This window comes from Prionailurus viverrinus, chromosome B1 (assembly GCF_022837055.1).
Source record: "Prionailurus viverrinus isolate Anna chromosome B1, UM_Priviv_1.0, whole genome shotgun sequence".
NCBI lineage: Eukaryota > Metazoa > Chordata > Mammalia > Carnivora > Felidae > Prionailurus > Prionailurus viverrinus.
The window spans coordinates 161,810,811-161,826,848 of record NC_062564.1 but is presented as its reverse complement, the minus strand read 5'-3'; the positions used below and the strand labels follow the sequence as shown (position 1 = coordinate 161,826,848).

Genomic DNA, 16,038 nt, shown 5'->3' with positions numbered 1-16,038 from the left:
TTAAAAAAAAAAAAAAAAAAGCAGATCATCATTCTTAAAACACCACATGAGCATATGGCTTTCTTTCAATTGTCCATAAAAACTGACAAATGTAAAAATATAGAGCACCACTCAAAAAACAAGAGAACGTGGAAGAAGGTTAAGATGACCTCCATGTCTCTGATTAACTAGTGTCATCAGATCTATGGTCAATATGACTTTGGAAGTCTGATAAATTATTTGCAACGGTAAATTTCATCAAATTTGAACGATTAAAATATAACAGGACTAAGAAAGTTTACTAGCAAAAGCTTTGGCTACATGATAGAGCTTGGCTATGAGGTACAGCCTTATCATATATCCAAACCTTTGGTAAATTATGGTGGCATACACTGCAACCAAGGACCAAAGCACAGCCACTGGCTAAGTGGAGATTTCATTTTGGTATTATTTCAATTGTTCAGTGTGTCCTTTCTTTTCTATTACATTTTTCCAGCCATCTATCCTATATCTCATTGTCAAAAAGTCTTGTTTTTATTTTTTTAAGTGATTTTTTTTTTTTTTTTTTTTTTTTTAGAGAGACAGAGACAGAGAGAGGGTGAGCACAAGCAGGAGAGGAGCAAGTAGAGAAGAGACAGAATCCCAAGCAGGCTCCATGCTGTCAGTGCAGAGCCCGATGAGGGGCTCAAACTCACAAACTGAGATCATCACCTGAGCCCAAACCAAGAGTTGGATGTTTAACTGACTAAGTCACCCAGGCACCCTCAAAAGCCTTGCTTTTAGATAACAACAAAAAAGGCAAGGAGTATGTTAAGCATTAGAATCCTTGCTAAAAATCTGGCTTTAACTATGATTTCTAACCGACAGTAATGTGACAAACGTCAGGTTGCCTATGATGTGCCATGGCTGCGGAATCAAAAATGATTCAGACAGTTCCTATCCTTAAGAACCACTGACAACAAGGGCGGCTGGGTGGCTCAGTCGGTTAAGTGTTGACTTCGGCTCAGGTCATGATCTCACGGTTCATGAGTTCGAGCCCCGCGTAGGGCTCTGTGCTGACAGCTCAGAGCCTGGAGCCTGCTTCAGATTCTGTGTCTCCCTCTCTCTCTATTCCTCCCCTTGCTCATGCTCTGTCTCTCTCAAAAATAAACATAAAAAAAAGAAGAAAAAAATATGAATGACTAGTATAGAATGGTATGAACACATCAATGCTTCCCCACTATTCTGCTTCTCCTAATACCTGATAATCTGAAGTGTCAGGGTCAACAGGCAGCAAATTGCTTAATTAATTAATGTGTCAAACTTTCCATTAGCCACACACATTTAAAATCTCTAAGTGAGGCTGATCATACTTGATGTTGGCAAACCATCCACTCAGTTCCCAAACACAATTCAAAGGAAAGAAAATAAAATGACAGCCATCTGGATCCTTTTATCTCTCTCAATCATTTTTATAAAGAAGAAATATAAATCCTGCTGATTGTCATATAATCAACAGCCTTCCTTCCTTCCTAAAACTTTAAGTTTGTGCCACTTAACCCTCCTCCTCTTTTATCTATTTCCCCCACGCATCTCCCTGACAATCACTAGGTTTGTTCTCTGTATTTGAGTCTGTTTGCCTTTTTGTTCATTTGGTTTATTTTTTAGATTCCACATAGAAGTGAAATATTTTAATATTTGTCTTTCTCTGTCTGACTTAATTTCACTTGGCACAATACTCTCTAGGTTCATCCATGTTCCTTGCAAATGGCAAGATTCCATTCATTCTTTTTTATGGCTGAGTAGTATTCCACTGCACATATAAACCACATCTTTACCCATTCATCTACTGATGAACACTTGGGCTGCTTCCATATCTTGGCTATTATAGATGAGGCTGCAATAAACACAGGGTACATATATCTTCCTGGATTAGTGCTTGTGTTTTCTTTGGGTAAATACCCAATAGCAGAATTACTGGATCATATAGGCCCTTCTGTTTTTTTCTACATAGGTCATTTAATGACCATTTAGTAGAAACTATTCACTATTTCCAATTACATTTTCTTTCAGGTAGACAACCAACAGTTAAATAACTGATGTGGAGAGGAGTAGCTTAAAAGGGACTAAAACCTCCTCTGAAAAAAATGCCAAATATATGTTGGATACTACAACAGTGTTCCTTATGTATAGGCATAGGGAACAAAAATTCGGGCTCTATCAAATAAGCTTTCATAATCATTATATAAGTATTCAAAAAAATTCTAGATTGTATTTCTGCATACTATATTCATATCAGGCAAATTCTGTACTTTTTTTTTTTTTAAGTAGGCTTCACATCCAGCACAGAGCCCAACATGGGGTTTGAACTCACAACCCTGAAATCAAGACCTGAGCTAATATCGAGGTGTTGAACCGAATCAGCCAGCCAGGAGCCCCTGATTTTCTTAAACCACACTTGTGTTTGTATTTCCAAACTAACAAGTTAAGGAGAGTAGAAAAGGAAAAGTATCTTAACAGCAGCACTTTTAGTCTTGGATTCTGTAACACGGCTAATCATCCTCCCTGCACTAAGTAATTACAAATTTAATATATTCTCTCTAGGAGCACCTTTAAGCAAGTGTGAAGGAATCAATCTGAACTTGTAAAGTTTTATCAATTTTAAGTTCCCAGTAAAGAGACCAACTTTTTGTGTTGGCACTTCCACTAAATTATTGCACAAGTAAGTCCAGTTTCTCCAGGTACATGTTTGCTGATAACATAAAGCGAGGCCGGGCTAAGGAGATCTAAAATCCCTTTTGACACTGAGTTTATTATGACCCTATCATTTTGTCAAAGAACATCAGACCAAGAGGAAAAAAAAAAAAAAAAAAATCAATAAAGTTCCTACTCCTAATTTTTAGCAACAAATAGGTTAAAATGTGCCTAAATTCTTAAGTATGAAGTGACAAAGAAAACTATTTTTTATAGGACCTCTGGTATCAGTGTTTTAACTTTATAGTCAGAGTTAAAATTAAAATTGAAAATTTTTAAGTTATATTGACCAATGATTAAGATGGCAAATTTTAATTTCTCAACAGAACTAAATTATAAACACTATTGCCTAACTTGGGATTTGCTGGTTTCTTTCCTTCCAGACAACTTTTAGACAGAAAAGGCTTGTATGTTAAAACACGAAGAAATTGTTTTAAACAACTTGTTACAATTAATTTTTCATGACAACCCAAAATAGAAAAGCACATGTTGTTTTTTCTTATTATATTCAATCCTAAACAAGTATTATCTATTTTGTTTTCTCAGAAGACACTTGTGTTTGGGGTGCCTGGGTGGCTCAGTCGGTTTAAGTGTCTGTCTCCTGATTTCAGTTCAGGCCATGATCTCACAGTTCATGAGCTCAACCCTCATGCCGGGCTCCATGTGGTCAGCACAGAGCCTACTTGGGATTCTCTCCCTCTCTCTCTGCCCCTCCCCCACCTGTACACACTCACTTTCACACCCTTTCTCTCTCAAAATAAACAAACTTAATTTTTTTTTTTTAAAAGACACTTGTGTTTGTGTTTTCAAACCAGTAAACAACATACAATTCAGCAATGTCAGTGATGTGAGGCTAAGTATCCACAGTAACTGGAGAACAGTAAAAAAAATGTTTTAATAAAGGATACTATTAACTCCAAATGGAATGAAATAGGTCTACTGGATTAGTTACTAGCAATCTCCTCCACCCAAAAGTTCACCAGTCAGTCTATAAGCTTTAGCTGACACAATGAGAAAGACCCAGGAGATGTTAATAACAGAGGAAACTGGGTATAGGGTATAAGGGAAGTCTCTGTACTATCTTCCTGATTTTTCTGTAAATCTAAGACAGTCCTAAAATTAAAAGTTAAAAAAAAATCGAAGAGGGAATGGGAAGGTTAAGATGGTTTTCACTGAGGGGGGAAATGTTAATGATCAAACACTTACAAACACTTAAATCCCAACTAGATCTGCTGTAGATATGCTATTTCAAAATGCAATTAAACATCCTCTTGGTAAAGGTCCAACAGCAGTGTGCCATTACGAAGGAATTTTTAACAGCCACATCACATAGGCTACTCACTTTTATATATTCAATAAATAATGACTGACTGACTGCCTCTCAGAATAATTAGCTAGCCCACATAGATAGGGAGATTAAGTCCTTGCACTTAAAAAGCTTACGCCTACCATAATTATCCAAATTAAAAAAAAATTACAGTTTACTGTGTCATGATGGCGGTACGTGTAGGTAACATGAGAACAAAGAAGAAGAGCATCTAATTCAGAATGGAGTTTATGGAAAGTGCCCAAAAAGCAGGCTCTTAAAAAGTGTGACCATACTGCAAATGATATATGATTAAGTTAAAGATTATATAGTTTTATAAATCCATAACTGAAAGAAAAACCAATACTATTGTACATGGTTTAAAAGCATATAATTACAACTTAAATATTTACTCTTACCTTCATTGTCTATTAATCCTATAAAAAGTTTCCTTCTCTGGCTTTTTTTTTACCATGTAAGTATTTCATAAAAGAGAACTGCCCAGAAAATTGAGTAAATCAGCCTGTTCTTTTCTCTGTCCATACTAGTTTACTTACATGATGCTATATTTTACTGTTTACTCTCAAACAATTTTTAGATGTTGTGCTAATCGCCTACTATTTGAGCTTACTTGGAAAAGAGAGCCCTTTAAAAATGTAGTAAAGCCAAGTCATTTTCTCTGTGACCCAAAGAGATTAGCAAATTACTTACTACCTGGCTTTCCATAAGGTCCTTTCAGAGTCTGGTCTTTTAAATGTGGAGACTGTTCTTTTTATGAAGTATGAAGTAGCAGAATAATCAGAGGGAGGGAAATACTGCTTTTTCACTATCTCTTGAAAGAGACCTTTACAGAACAGTGTACTTTGTATTGTCATAAATTTTCAAGAGATGGGCATTTTAAGAGTAATTTATAAGTAATTTCAGAATATCTATACTGTAACTCCCATCTTAAATAAGACAATTACATTTTATTTTTTAAAAACAATTACATTTTAAATAAAACTTCAAATTTATAAAAACTGTCAATTGCACTGCACACAGCACCTAGCACAGAGGGTGACACAGAGTAGATATTCAATAAATATAACTTCAATAAAACAGCAAACAACAGGGGTGCCTGGATGGCTCAGTAGACTGAGTGTCCAACTTCAGCTCAGGTCATGATCTCACGGTTCGTGGTTTTGAGCCCTGCATCGGGCTCTGTGCTGACAGCTCAGAGACTGAAGCCTGCTTTGGATTCTGTGTCTCCCTTTCTCTCTGCCCCTCCCCCACTTGTGCTCTGTCTCTGCCTCTCTCTCGCTCTCTCAAACAAAACAAAACAAAAAACACATTAAAGAAAGAGAAAACACTGAAAACAGCATTAGAATAAGGAGGGCAGAGGTTAGAGAGGCAGCTAAATATTAGTTATCGTCAGAGAAAGAGAGATACAGAGCTCTCATCCCCCACAGAAACCACCTTTCAAACATGGCTCTGGATATCTCCTTCCATGTGCTTTAGAACATTTAAAATAGGCATTAAACAAGAAAGAAATCACAGGATACTTACTGGTAAATGTTCAAGTAATGAAGTTATACTCTCAGACACATATATTATGCTTCCATCTGTCATGATTGCTAAAAAAAAACCATCAAGAGCCTGAAATTAAACATAATGGTCAGTTAAGTGAAAAGAAAAAAGTATTTCAGAGGACAGAAAAAAAATCTAATTAAATAACAAAGGACTTAATGTGGAATTTCCAGAGCACTGCCAAATGCTAGCTTTTCCCTTTACAATACCTTAGTACATATCTTTGTGCATTTTTAAATGCTCCTAGCAAAAACAAAAAAGTCACATTCTAGTCTAATATGGGAGAGCTGGCATCTAAAACATAGAGACTTAATGTTCTATCATTTTTATATGTATACTAAATGAAAACTGCCTTATTTGAAGATGCTAGTATATCTGAAGCACACATGACATCAATGATATGTCTTTGACACACAACAGAACACATTACAACCTTTTGGATATATTAACAGAGAGGTATCTGACTGAAGCTTAAGGAGATACATGGGTAATAAAGTGAAAGGGAGATTAAGCTGTTGTAAGCTGAGGTCAGATCATGATAGGCCTTGAATACCAGGTCAAGACATTAGGACTTCATTCAAAAGAAGTCTAGAAGCAGTGTGTACATGGATTTAGGGAAAACAGAATTGCTAGGAAAATCTCAGTGGCTTTTGGCATGGTCTGGGAAGTTAACAAAAATCTGAATGAAATTAGTAGTAGTAAGACCGAGAAGGACGTAGGCAAGCATTGAGAGATGGGAAGTTAGAGTTCAGGAAGTAAGCTGGTGTAGAGGATACAATACTTAATAAATAAAGCAATCCTGTATTTTCACTTAAGAATCCCAGGCACAAAAGTGACAGGTGAAGAAATAAGATCTGCAAAAGACAGAAGCATGTCAAAGACAAATCCTTGGGGGTAATTATCTACACATGGGGATGAGGAGGAGGAAAAGTACCAGAGAACATGACAGAAAAGAGAGAAGGCACTGTTGTCAAGGGAGGCAATGGAAGAGTAAATGACAAGGTGAGTGAGGAGAAAGAGGGATGGTTCACTGTAAAATGAGATCAAACAGGATAAAGACTGAAAAAATGAGAAATGAATTTTGGTGACTTTCAAAAGATTTATGTCAGTAGAAGGGTAAGTCAGACTATACAGTGAGTTTAGAGACAAGTGGATAATTGGGCTATTATAAACCACTCCTTTATGAACTTCAGAGGGAAGAAAGGAAAAAGGACAAGTTTTAAGGGGACCAGGTTTCAAGGGAAGTAACTGAAGTATATATGCAGGCTGAAGGAAAGGAAGAGCCAGTGAAAAAATGCTGAAGATACACAGCAGAAAAGATATACTATAGGAGGAGCTCCTCTCTGCCTATCAAAACAGTTATCACATTACATTTACATTTCTTTTTAAATTATAGGGCTCTCTAAAAAATGGCAATCTTGGGAAAAGCCATATATATCTTCTTAAAAAAAGAAAGCCATATATATCTGCTTCAACACTGTTATCTGCAGCACCCAGCAGATGTGCCGCAGAGTAGATAAAAAATATCTGTAATATATAATGTATGGACCTGGGAGTTAGACCAATCTCCATCTAAGTAATTATGAAGAATTGTTGAACATACAGAAAAAGGCACCCTCCCTACCACCCCTCACCTTGTATTAGGGGATAGATTTGGATGTCGGAATGAACAGATTTTGAGTAGATGGCTATCTTCTAGAATAGCTCAGAAAAATGCATTCTTGGCTCTGTGTAAGAAAACCTTGTAATTTAAGAATATTCATGAAATTATTTTTCCAAAAACTCTTTACTACGATAATTCCAGTATTACTGTTTTGTTATGAATGGGGTCAAAATGATACAAAAAAGAACGTGCTTCATGTAAGGCTAGATTATCTTTGAAAGCAAATTAATATTTACTACAGTCATCTGTATTTGCTCTTAGATATTTGCTAGAAATTGAGTGCAGCTCTCTTCTGTGAAGAGAAGGAACTGGAATCAGAACTCTCAATGACATAAGGCCATTTCTAGAACCAGAAACTGCCCTTTTCATCTTCAGGAAAGGCAAAGACTAACCAGAGAGAAGTCTCCACCAGCATACTACAGAAGTCTTAACACAAGAAGGACCCAGGGCCCAGACTTCTTTTCAATGGAGGGATGCAATTTCTGGGCAAGGTGGATGGGTAGGTACACCAAAAACGAAAGGGGTCTTGATGAAGACCCTATGGCAGAAGAGAAGACATATGGAAGAGAAAGTAAGACAGGGAAGGACATCCTACTCCTAAGACTGAAGCCTATAAAGCGTATCCCTTCCCCACATTGTATAACAGAAAGAGTTAATTAAAATTCTTTGTCTTCAAACATAGTGGCAGAGTAGGAGGACCCTAGGCTCACCTCATCCCACAAATACAACTAGATAACTATGAAATAACCTAAATACCCCAGAAATCCATCTAAAGACTGGTAGAACAAGCTCCACAACTGAAAGTAGAGAAGAGGCCACAGTGAAGAAAGTAGGAAGTGCAGAGATGCAGCGAAACAGATCAGCTGCTGCAGTGGGAAGGGAGGAAGCTCCAGTAGCAGAGAAGAATGAAAGACACACTAGCACACAGGGGAGCACATGAGGAAAACAAATCCCCATACCAATTGGCTTGGAAAGCAAGAGGGGTCAAATCTTGTGAGGCGCAACCAGCAGGCTTAAAGCCTGGAGTTCTAAAGATCAGCAGGCTTGGCTTGGGGAGAGACCGGAGGCAGTGGTGGAGAAGGCAGGACAAACAACCCATGGACATACAGTATAGAAACAGCGATCTGAAGAGCACCTGGGCACACAATGGAGAGGTGATTTGCTTACTTCAGAGTGTATCCCAGAGAGGCAGCATTCACAGAAAGTCCCTACCAGGAACAAAGGAACTGGTAAGCACCATTTCCCTCCCCCACCCCTCAGCCTAAGCACACAGCCACCAGTGGGAACCAGTGCAGCCAACACTTGTTACCTAAATTATTTATACCTAGCTCCATACCCCTGTGGTCCAGAGAAGAACTGTCCTTTCCAGTCACACTTGTCTCAGTCCCAGGATGGTGTGTCTCCTCCCCCAGAAAACCAAACCCCTGCCCACACCATATCTCCCCACTCAGGAGTCTGGCAGGGCCTCAGTTCCAGTGGAGGTGGTGATAGGTCTCATTTCATAAACCGACCAGACCACACCTATTAAAACATGCCACATTCAGGCCAGGAACCAAACACTGCCTAAAATAGGCAAAGAGAGCCTCTGTAGATGACTGACCTGAAGAATAAAGCAGCCAGGACACAACAGCAGGGCACACGCAGCACACACTGGAGGTTCTCCCTGAAGTGCTAGGCCCTGGAGAAGAGGGCAAACTACCTGGCAGGGCACTACAAAACATCTTCTTCAAAAAGCCATTACCCTCAAAAACAGGAGATGTTGCTGACTTTCCTAACACAGAGAAACAGGCAGAGAGACTTAGACAAAATGAGAAGACAGAGGAATTTGTCCCAAATGAAAGAACAGGACAAAGCCACAGCCAGAGATCTAAGTAAAACAGAAGTAACATGCCTGATAGAGATTTTAAAGTAATGATCATAAATATACTCACTGGACTTGACAAAAGAGTGGAAGACATTAGTGAGACCCTCAACACAGAGATAAAGAATAGCATAGCAGAAATAAAGAGCTTAATAAAAGAAACGAGAAATACACTTATCAGAAAGAATAGCAGGATGGAAGAAGCAGAGGAATGAATTAATGACCTAGAAGAGTAACGGAAAGTTATCAAGCTGAACAAAAGACAGAAAAAAAGAATTGCACAAAACAAGAACAGACTTAGGTAACTCAGTAACTCCATCAAACACAGTAGCATTCATATTATAGACACCCAGAAGAAAAGGAGGGAGAAAAGGGAGAAGAAACTTTATTTAAAGAAATAATAGCTGAAAGCTTCCTTAATTTGGAGAAAGAAAGGCATAGAGAACCCCTGACAAAAATCAAGAAAAATAGATCTACGTCAAGACATCATGTAATTAAAATAGCAAAATACAGTAATAAAGAAAAGAATTTAAAAGCAACAAGACAAAAGAATACAGTTACATACAAGGGAAATCCCACAAAGCTAGCAGGGGATTCTTCAGCAGAAACTTTCCAAACCAGAAGGGTGTGGCATGATAAATTCAAAGTACTGAATGGGAAAAATCGGCAACCAAGAATACTTTATTCAGCAAGGCTATCATTCAGAACAGAAAGGCTATCATTCAGAACAGAGAGATAAAGAGTTTCCCAAACAACAACAAAAATAGAGTCTTCCAGACAAACCAAAACTAAAGGAGTTCATGATCACTAAATGAGCTCTGAAAGAAATATTAACGGGAAATCTCTCGGGGGAAAAGAGTGTGAACAGGAAACACAAAAGCAGTAAAAGTGAGTATTTCTATAAAACATCAGTCAAGGAACTTGCAAAATAAAAGGATGTAAAATATGATACCATATACCTAAAACATGGGGAAGAGAGGTGTAATGAGTGAGTTCAAACCTAAACAACCATCAACTTAATATAGACTGCTAAATGCAGAAGATGTTAAACATAAACTTAATGATAACCACAGATCAAAAATCACTAATATGGAAAGAATGAGGAGAAATACATCCAATGTATCACTAAAGAGAAACAGCAAACCATAAAAGAGAGAAAGACAAGAAAGGATCAGAGAAAATCTTCAGAAATGACCACAAAACAGGTAATAAAATAGTAATAAATACGTATCTATCAAGAATTACTTTGAATGTAAATGGACTAAATGCTCCAATTAAAAGACACGGTGGCAGGATGGATTATAAAAAAAAAAAAAAATACCCATCTATATGTTGCTTGTAAGAGACTCATTTTAGACCTAAAGACATCTGCAGATTGAAAGTGAGGTTATGGGAGAAATATTTATCATGTAAATGGATGTCAAAGGAAAGCCAGAGTGAAAAGAGAGGCATACCAAGAAACAGACTCTTAACTAAAGAGAACAAACTGAGGGTTGCTGGAGGAGAGGTGGGCAGGCGGTATGGATTAAACCCATGATGGGTATTAAGGAGGGCACTTGTGATGAGCACTGGGTGTTATATGTAAGTGATGAGTCACTAAATTCTACACCTGAAACTAATACTGCACCGTATGTTAACTAGCTAGAATTTAAATAAAAATTTAGAGAGAGAAAGAAAAAGAGAGAGAGAGAAGAGGAAGGAGAGGAAGGAGAGAAAGGAAGGAAAGAAGGAAGGAAGGAAGGAAGGATGGAAGGAAGGAGGGAAGGAAGGAGGGAAAGGGGGGGAGGGAAGGAAAGAAAGCCAGAGTAGCAATACTTATATGGGACAAAATAGACTTTAAAACAAAGCCTATAACAAGAAGCAAAGAAGGACACTATACAATAAAAAAGGGGACAATCCAACAAGATATAACAATTGAAAATATTTATGCCTCCAAATACATAAAACAGTTAATAATAAACATAAAGGGACTAATCAATAATAATACATTAATAGTAGGGAACTTTAACAACCCACTTACATCACAGAATATCAACAAGGAAACCACAGCTTTGAATGAACATTGGACCAGATTTAATAGACATATTCAGAACATTCCACCCTAAAACAGAATACACATTCTTTTTAAGTGCAAATGGAACATTCTCCAGAACAGATCACATATTAACCCAAAACATGCCTCAACAAATTCAAAAAGACTGAAGTCATATATACCATGTATCTTTTCTGACCACAACTCTATGAAACTAGAAGTCAATCACAAGAAAAATCTGGAAAGACCACAAATGCATGGAAGTTAAATAACATGCTACTAAATGGATCAATGAGGAAATAAAGGGAATAAAAAGGACATGAAAACAAATGAAAATGAAATGAAATGAAATGAAATCCTTCAGGATGCAGTAAAAGCAGTTCTAAGAGGGAAGTTTATAGCAATACAGGCTTACTTCAAGAAGCCAGAAAAATCTCAGATAAACAACCTAAACTTAACACCTAAAGAAGCTAGAAAAAGAACATCAAACAAAACCTAAAGCCAGCAAAAGGAAGGAAATTATAAAGATTAGAGCAGAAATAAATGATATATAAACTAAAACAAAACCAAACAAAAACAGATCAATGAAACCAGAGCTGGTTCTTTGAAAAAAAATCATTACAACTGAGAAGACACTTAACCAGACTTATCAAGAAAAAAGAGAAAGGACCCAAATAAATAAATGACAAATGACAGAGGAGAATTAATAACAAACACCACAGAAATGCAATTGCAATAGATTATTAAAAAACTATATGCCAAGAAATTGGACAACATAGAAAAAATGGATAAATTCCTAGAAAAAATATGGCCTACCAAAACTGAAACAGGAAAATAAAAAAACTGAACAGACCAATTACCAGCAAAGAAATGGAATCAGTAATCAGAACACTCCCAACAAACAAAAGTTCATGACCAGATGGCTTCATTGACAAATTCTACCAAACATTTAAAGAAGAGTTAATACCTATTCTTCTCAAACTACTCCAAAAAATATAAGAGTAATGGGGCGCCTGGGTGGCGCAGTCGGTTAAGCGTCTGACTTCAGCCAGTTCACAATCTCACGGTCCGTGAGTTCGAGCCCCGCGTCAGGCTCTGGGCTGATGGTTCGGAGCCTGGAGACTGTTTCCGATTCTGTGTCTCCCTCTCTCTCTGCCCCTCCCCCGTTCATGCTCTGTCTCTGTCCCAAAAATGAATAAAAAACGTTGAAAAAAAAAAAAGAAGAGTAAGGAAAACTTCCAAATTCATTCTATGAGGCCAGTATTACCCTGATACCAAAACCAGATAAAGACACTACAAAAAAAAGAATTATAGGCCATATCTCTGATGAACATAGATGCAAAAATCCTGAATAAATTATTAGCAAACTGAATCCAACAAAACATTAAAAAAATCATTCACCATGATCAAGTGTGTCTATTCCAAGATTGCAAGAGTGGGTCAATATTTGCAAATCAACCAATATGATACATCATATCAATAAGAGAAAGGATAAAAACCATATGATCATTTCAGTAAATGCAGAAAAAGCATTTGACAAAGTACAACATCCATTCACGATAAAAACTCTCAACAAAGTGGTTTTCAAGGGAGCATACCTCAACATAATAAAGGCCATATATGAAAAACCCACAGCTAATATCCTCCTTAACAGGGAAAAAGAGTTTTTCCCCTAACATCAGGAACCACACAAGGGTATCCATTCTCACTCCTTTTATTCAACACCATACTAGAATTCCTAGCCACAGAAATCAGACAACAAAAAGAAATGTAAGGCATCCAAATCTGTAAGGAAGGTGTAGAGCTGTCACTATTTTCATGTGATATGACATTATATATAGAAAACTCGGTTCCACCAAAAAACTGCTAGAACTGATTAATTAAGTCAAGTCACAGGATATAAAATCAATCTCCAGAAATCTGTTGCATTTCTATATATCAATAATAAAGGAGCAGAAAGAGAAATTAAGAAAACCACCCCACTTACAATTGCACAAAAAATAATAAGATACTTAGGAATAAACCTAATAACCAAAGAAGTGAAAGACCTATACTCTGAACACTATAAAACACTGATGAAAGAAATTAAAGATGACACCAAAAAATGGAAAAACATTCCATGCTGATGGGTTGGGAGAACAAATATTGTTAAAATGTCGATACTACCCAAAACAATCCAGACATTTAATGCAATCCGTATCAAAATACCAACAGTGTGTTTTTACAGAACTAGAAGAAACAATCCTAAAACCTGTATGGAACCGCAACAGACCCTGAATAGCCAAAGTAATCTTGAAAAAGAAAGCAAAGCTGAAGGCATCACAATTCCAGACTTCAAATTCTACTACAAAGCTGTCGTAATCAAAACAGTCTGGTAATGGCACAAAAACAGACACACAGATCAACAGAACAGAACAGAAAACTCAGAAATAAACCTACAATTATATATATGGTCAATCTTCAACAAAGCAGAAAAGAATATCCACTGGAAAAAAAAATGCTGTTGGGAAAACTGGAGAGCCAAAGAATATAACTGGACCACTTTCTTATACCATACACAAAAATTATTTCAAAATGGATTAAAGACCTAAATGTGAGTCTTCAAACTATAAAAATCCTAGACGACAGCACAGGTAATAACTTCTCTGCCATCAGCTGTAACAACTTTTTCTAGATAGGTCTCCTGAAGCACGGGAAACAAAAGCAAAAATAAACTATTGGGACTACATCAATAAAAAGCTTCTGCACAATGAAGGAAACAATCAACCAAACGAAAAGGCAACCTATGGAATGGGAGAAGGTATTTACAAATGACATATCTGGTGAAGGGTTAGTATCCAAAATCTATACAGAACTTAGAGAACTTAACACCCAAAACCCAAAGAATCCAATTTAAAAAGGGGCAGAAGACATGAACAGACATTCCTCCAAAGACATACAGATGGCCAACAGACACATGAAAAGATGCTCATCATCACTTATCATCAGGGAAATGCAAATCAAAATTACAATGAGGTATCACCTCACATCTGTTAGAATGACTAAAATCAACAACACAAGAAACAACCAGTGTTAGTGAGGATGTGGAGAAAGGAGAATGCTCTTGCGCTGTTGGTGGGATTGAAAACTAGCACAGACACTCTGGAGAACAGTACAGAGGTTCCTCAAAAAGGTAAAAATAGAACTACCCCAGGATCCAGTAATCACACTACTGAGTATTTACCCAAAGAATACAAAAACATTAATTCAAAGAGAGACTTGTTTCCCGATGTTTATAGCAGCATTATTTACAACAGCCAAGATTATGGAAGCGGCTCATGCCCATCAATTTTTTTTTTTTTTTTTTAAGTATCAGCACTCTTGTTTCTTTCTTCCTTTCGATAGTTATCTACATCATAGGTACTACATGTGTCTTGGCAAATGATAATAAAAAAAAGAATCTGTGCAGTGTAAAGAAAATTTGGAGACAATGCTGTTCTGTTTGGCCTATTAGTGAATTTATCTTCATTAAGTATTAAGAAATGACTGAAGATATTATACCAATTTATGAATTTGTAAGGAAATTTTCATACCAATGAAGCAGAGTAAGTAAATGTTTATGATTAACACAGAAGATCTTATTAAACCACCGCACTGACAATATAATCATAAAATAAAAATTAAGGAGTAATTAAATGAGTTAAATCCTTTATGTATTTAGACATCAGCTTGTGTGTACTCTTTCATAAACATATTACTTTTACCTAAGCAAGATAATTTTGGACATTATCAATGAGTTTAGTAATGAGTGGATGATCAGAAAGCTATTACAGACTACTCTTTTACAAACTTAAAAGTAATGGAATAGTTTTGTTGCAGAAGAACACTTACCTTTTGGGGGGGGTAAAACCCTTAAAATTAGAAACTATTATTTGGTCTATAACGTAAGTGTCCGGTAATTCAAAGAGCTAACTGGTGGTTTTTAAGATAAAAGGACTGTTCTTTGGCTCGCTTTCAATGAAAGAAGTTCATGAGTGGCAGTGTGCAGAGAGGTTGAGGCCAGGGAGATGAGAGGCTGCAGTGAATCCTAATGGGGCTACTTACTAATTGTGTTACTTTGAGTAAATTTCATAATCCCTTTGTTCCTTGATTTCCTCATCCGGAAGTAAGAAAGGCATTAACAGATGCTACTTCATAAGATTATTTTGAGGTTCATAGAGTTAATATGTGAAAAGTGCTCATTATTTTTCAGATTTTAAGGACAGCTACAATTATACATAAATATACTTATAGTCCAATAAATTTTCATATGGTAACATTTCTGCTGAATATATACTTAATTAATCCAGCAATTAAGTATACTTCCATCTTAAGTATGAACCGAAAAATAACTCATTGATTTGCAAAATACTTTATGTTGCCTCAGACTTCAGTCAATATACAGAGACAGTTGCAATATAGTCATTACATACACATACATGACACAGATAAATGCTTCAGGTCTGAAATAATACATCCAAACAAACAGGATAAAAGATGTAAATTATTTAACAACTTCCACATACCTACCTCAACTGCTTTCCTTGGTTCTTTCTATGTCTACTTTGTTATGTATTTATTTTTCTTGTCTTTAAATGTTACTACCAAAGTATACCACCTCTGTTTCCTATTAAAGTTTACATGGAAATTTGATATTGAACTCTGTGTACTTTGCATGCAAAGATGATACCTATATTATTCTACACAGAAAACAATTAAAAAAGTAGAGAAGTAAAGCTGATAGATATGAGTGACTCAAAACATCTGTGGATTTTAGAAATAACTGTATGAGGTATTAGAGGGTTTAATTATAAGCAAATATGTTCTGAATTATTTTCAAAAATAATTTTGTTACAGAAGAACATTTACTTATTTCCTTT

At 36.4% G+C, this 16,038-nt stretch overlaps 1 protein-coding gene across 6 annotated transcripts in view; it reads right to left on the bottom strand.

Annotated features, from left to right (window-relative positions):
* The window catches only part of CLOCK (clock circadian regulator), a 132,268-nt gene that overhangs the window by 47,517 nt on the left and 68,713 nt on the right, over positions 1 to 16,038 (bottom strand). For 5 of the 6 annotated variants that reach the window (XM_047854916.1, XM_047854915.1, XM_047854919.1 and 2 more), the window contains one exon: positions 5,564 to 5,653. In XM_047854916.1, the coding sequence (XP_047710872.1) occupies positions 5,564 to 5,653 (90 nt within the window). The remainder of the gene's footprint in view (positions 1 to 5,563; positions 5,654 to 16,038) is intronic. The other variant, XM_047854920.1, reaches the window with a different exon arrangement.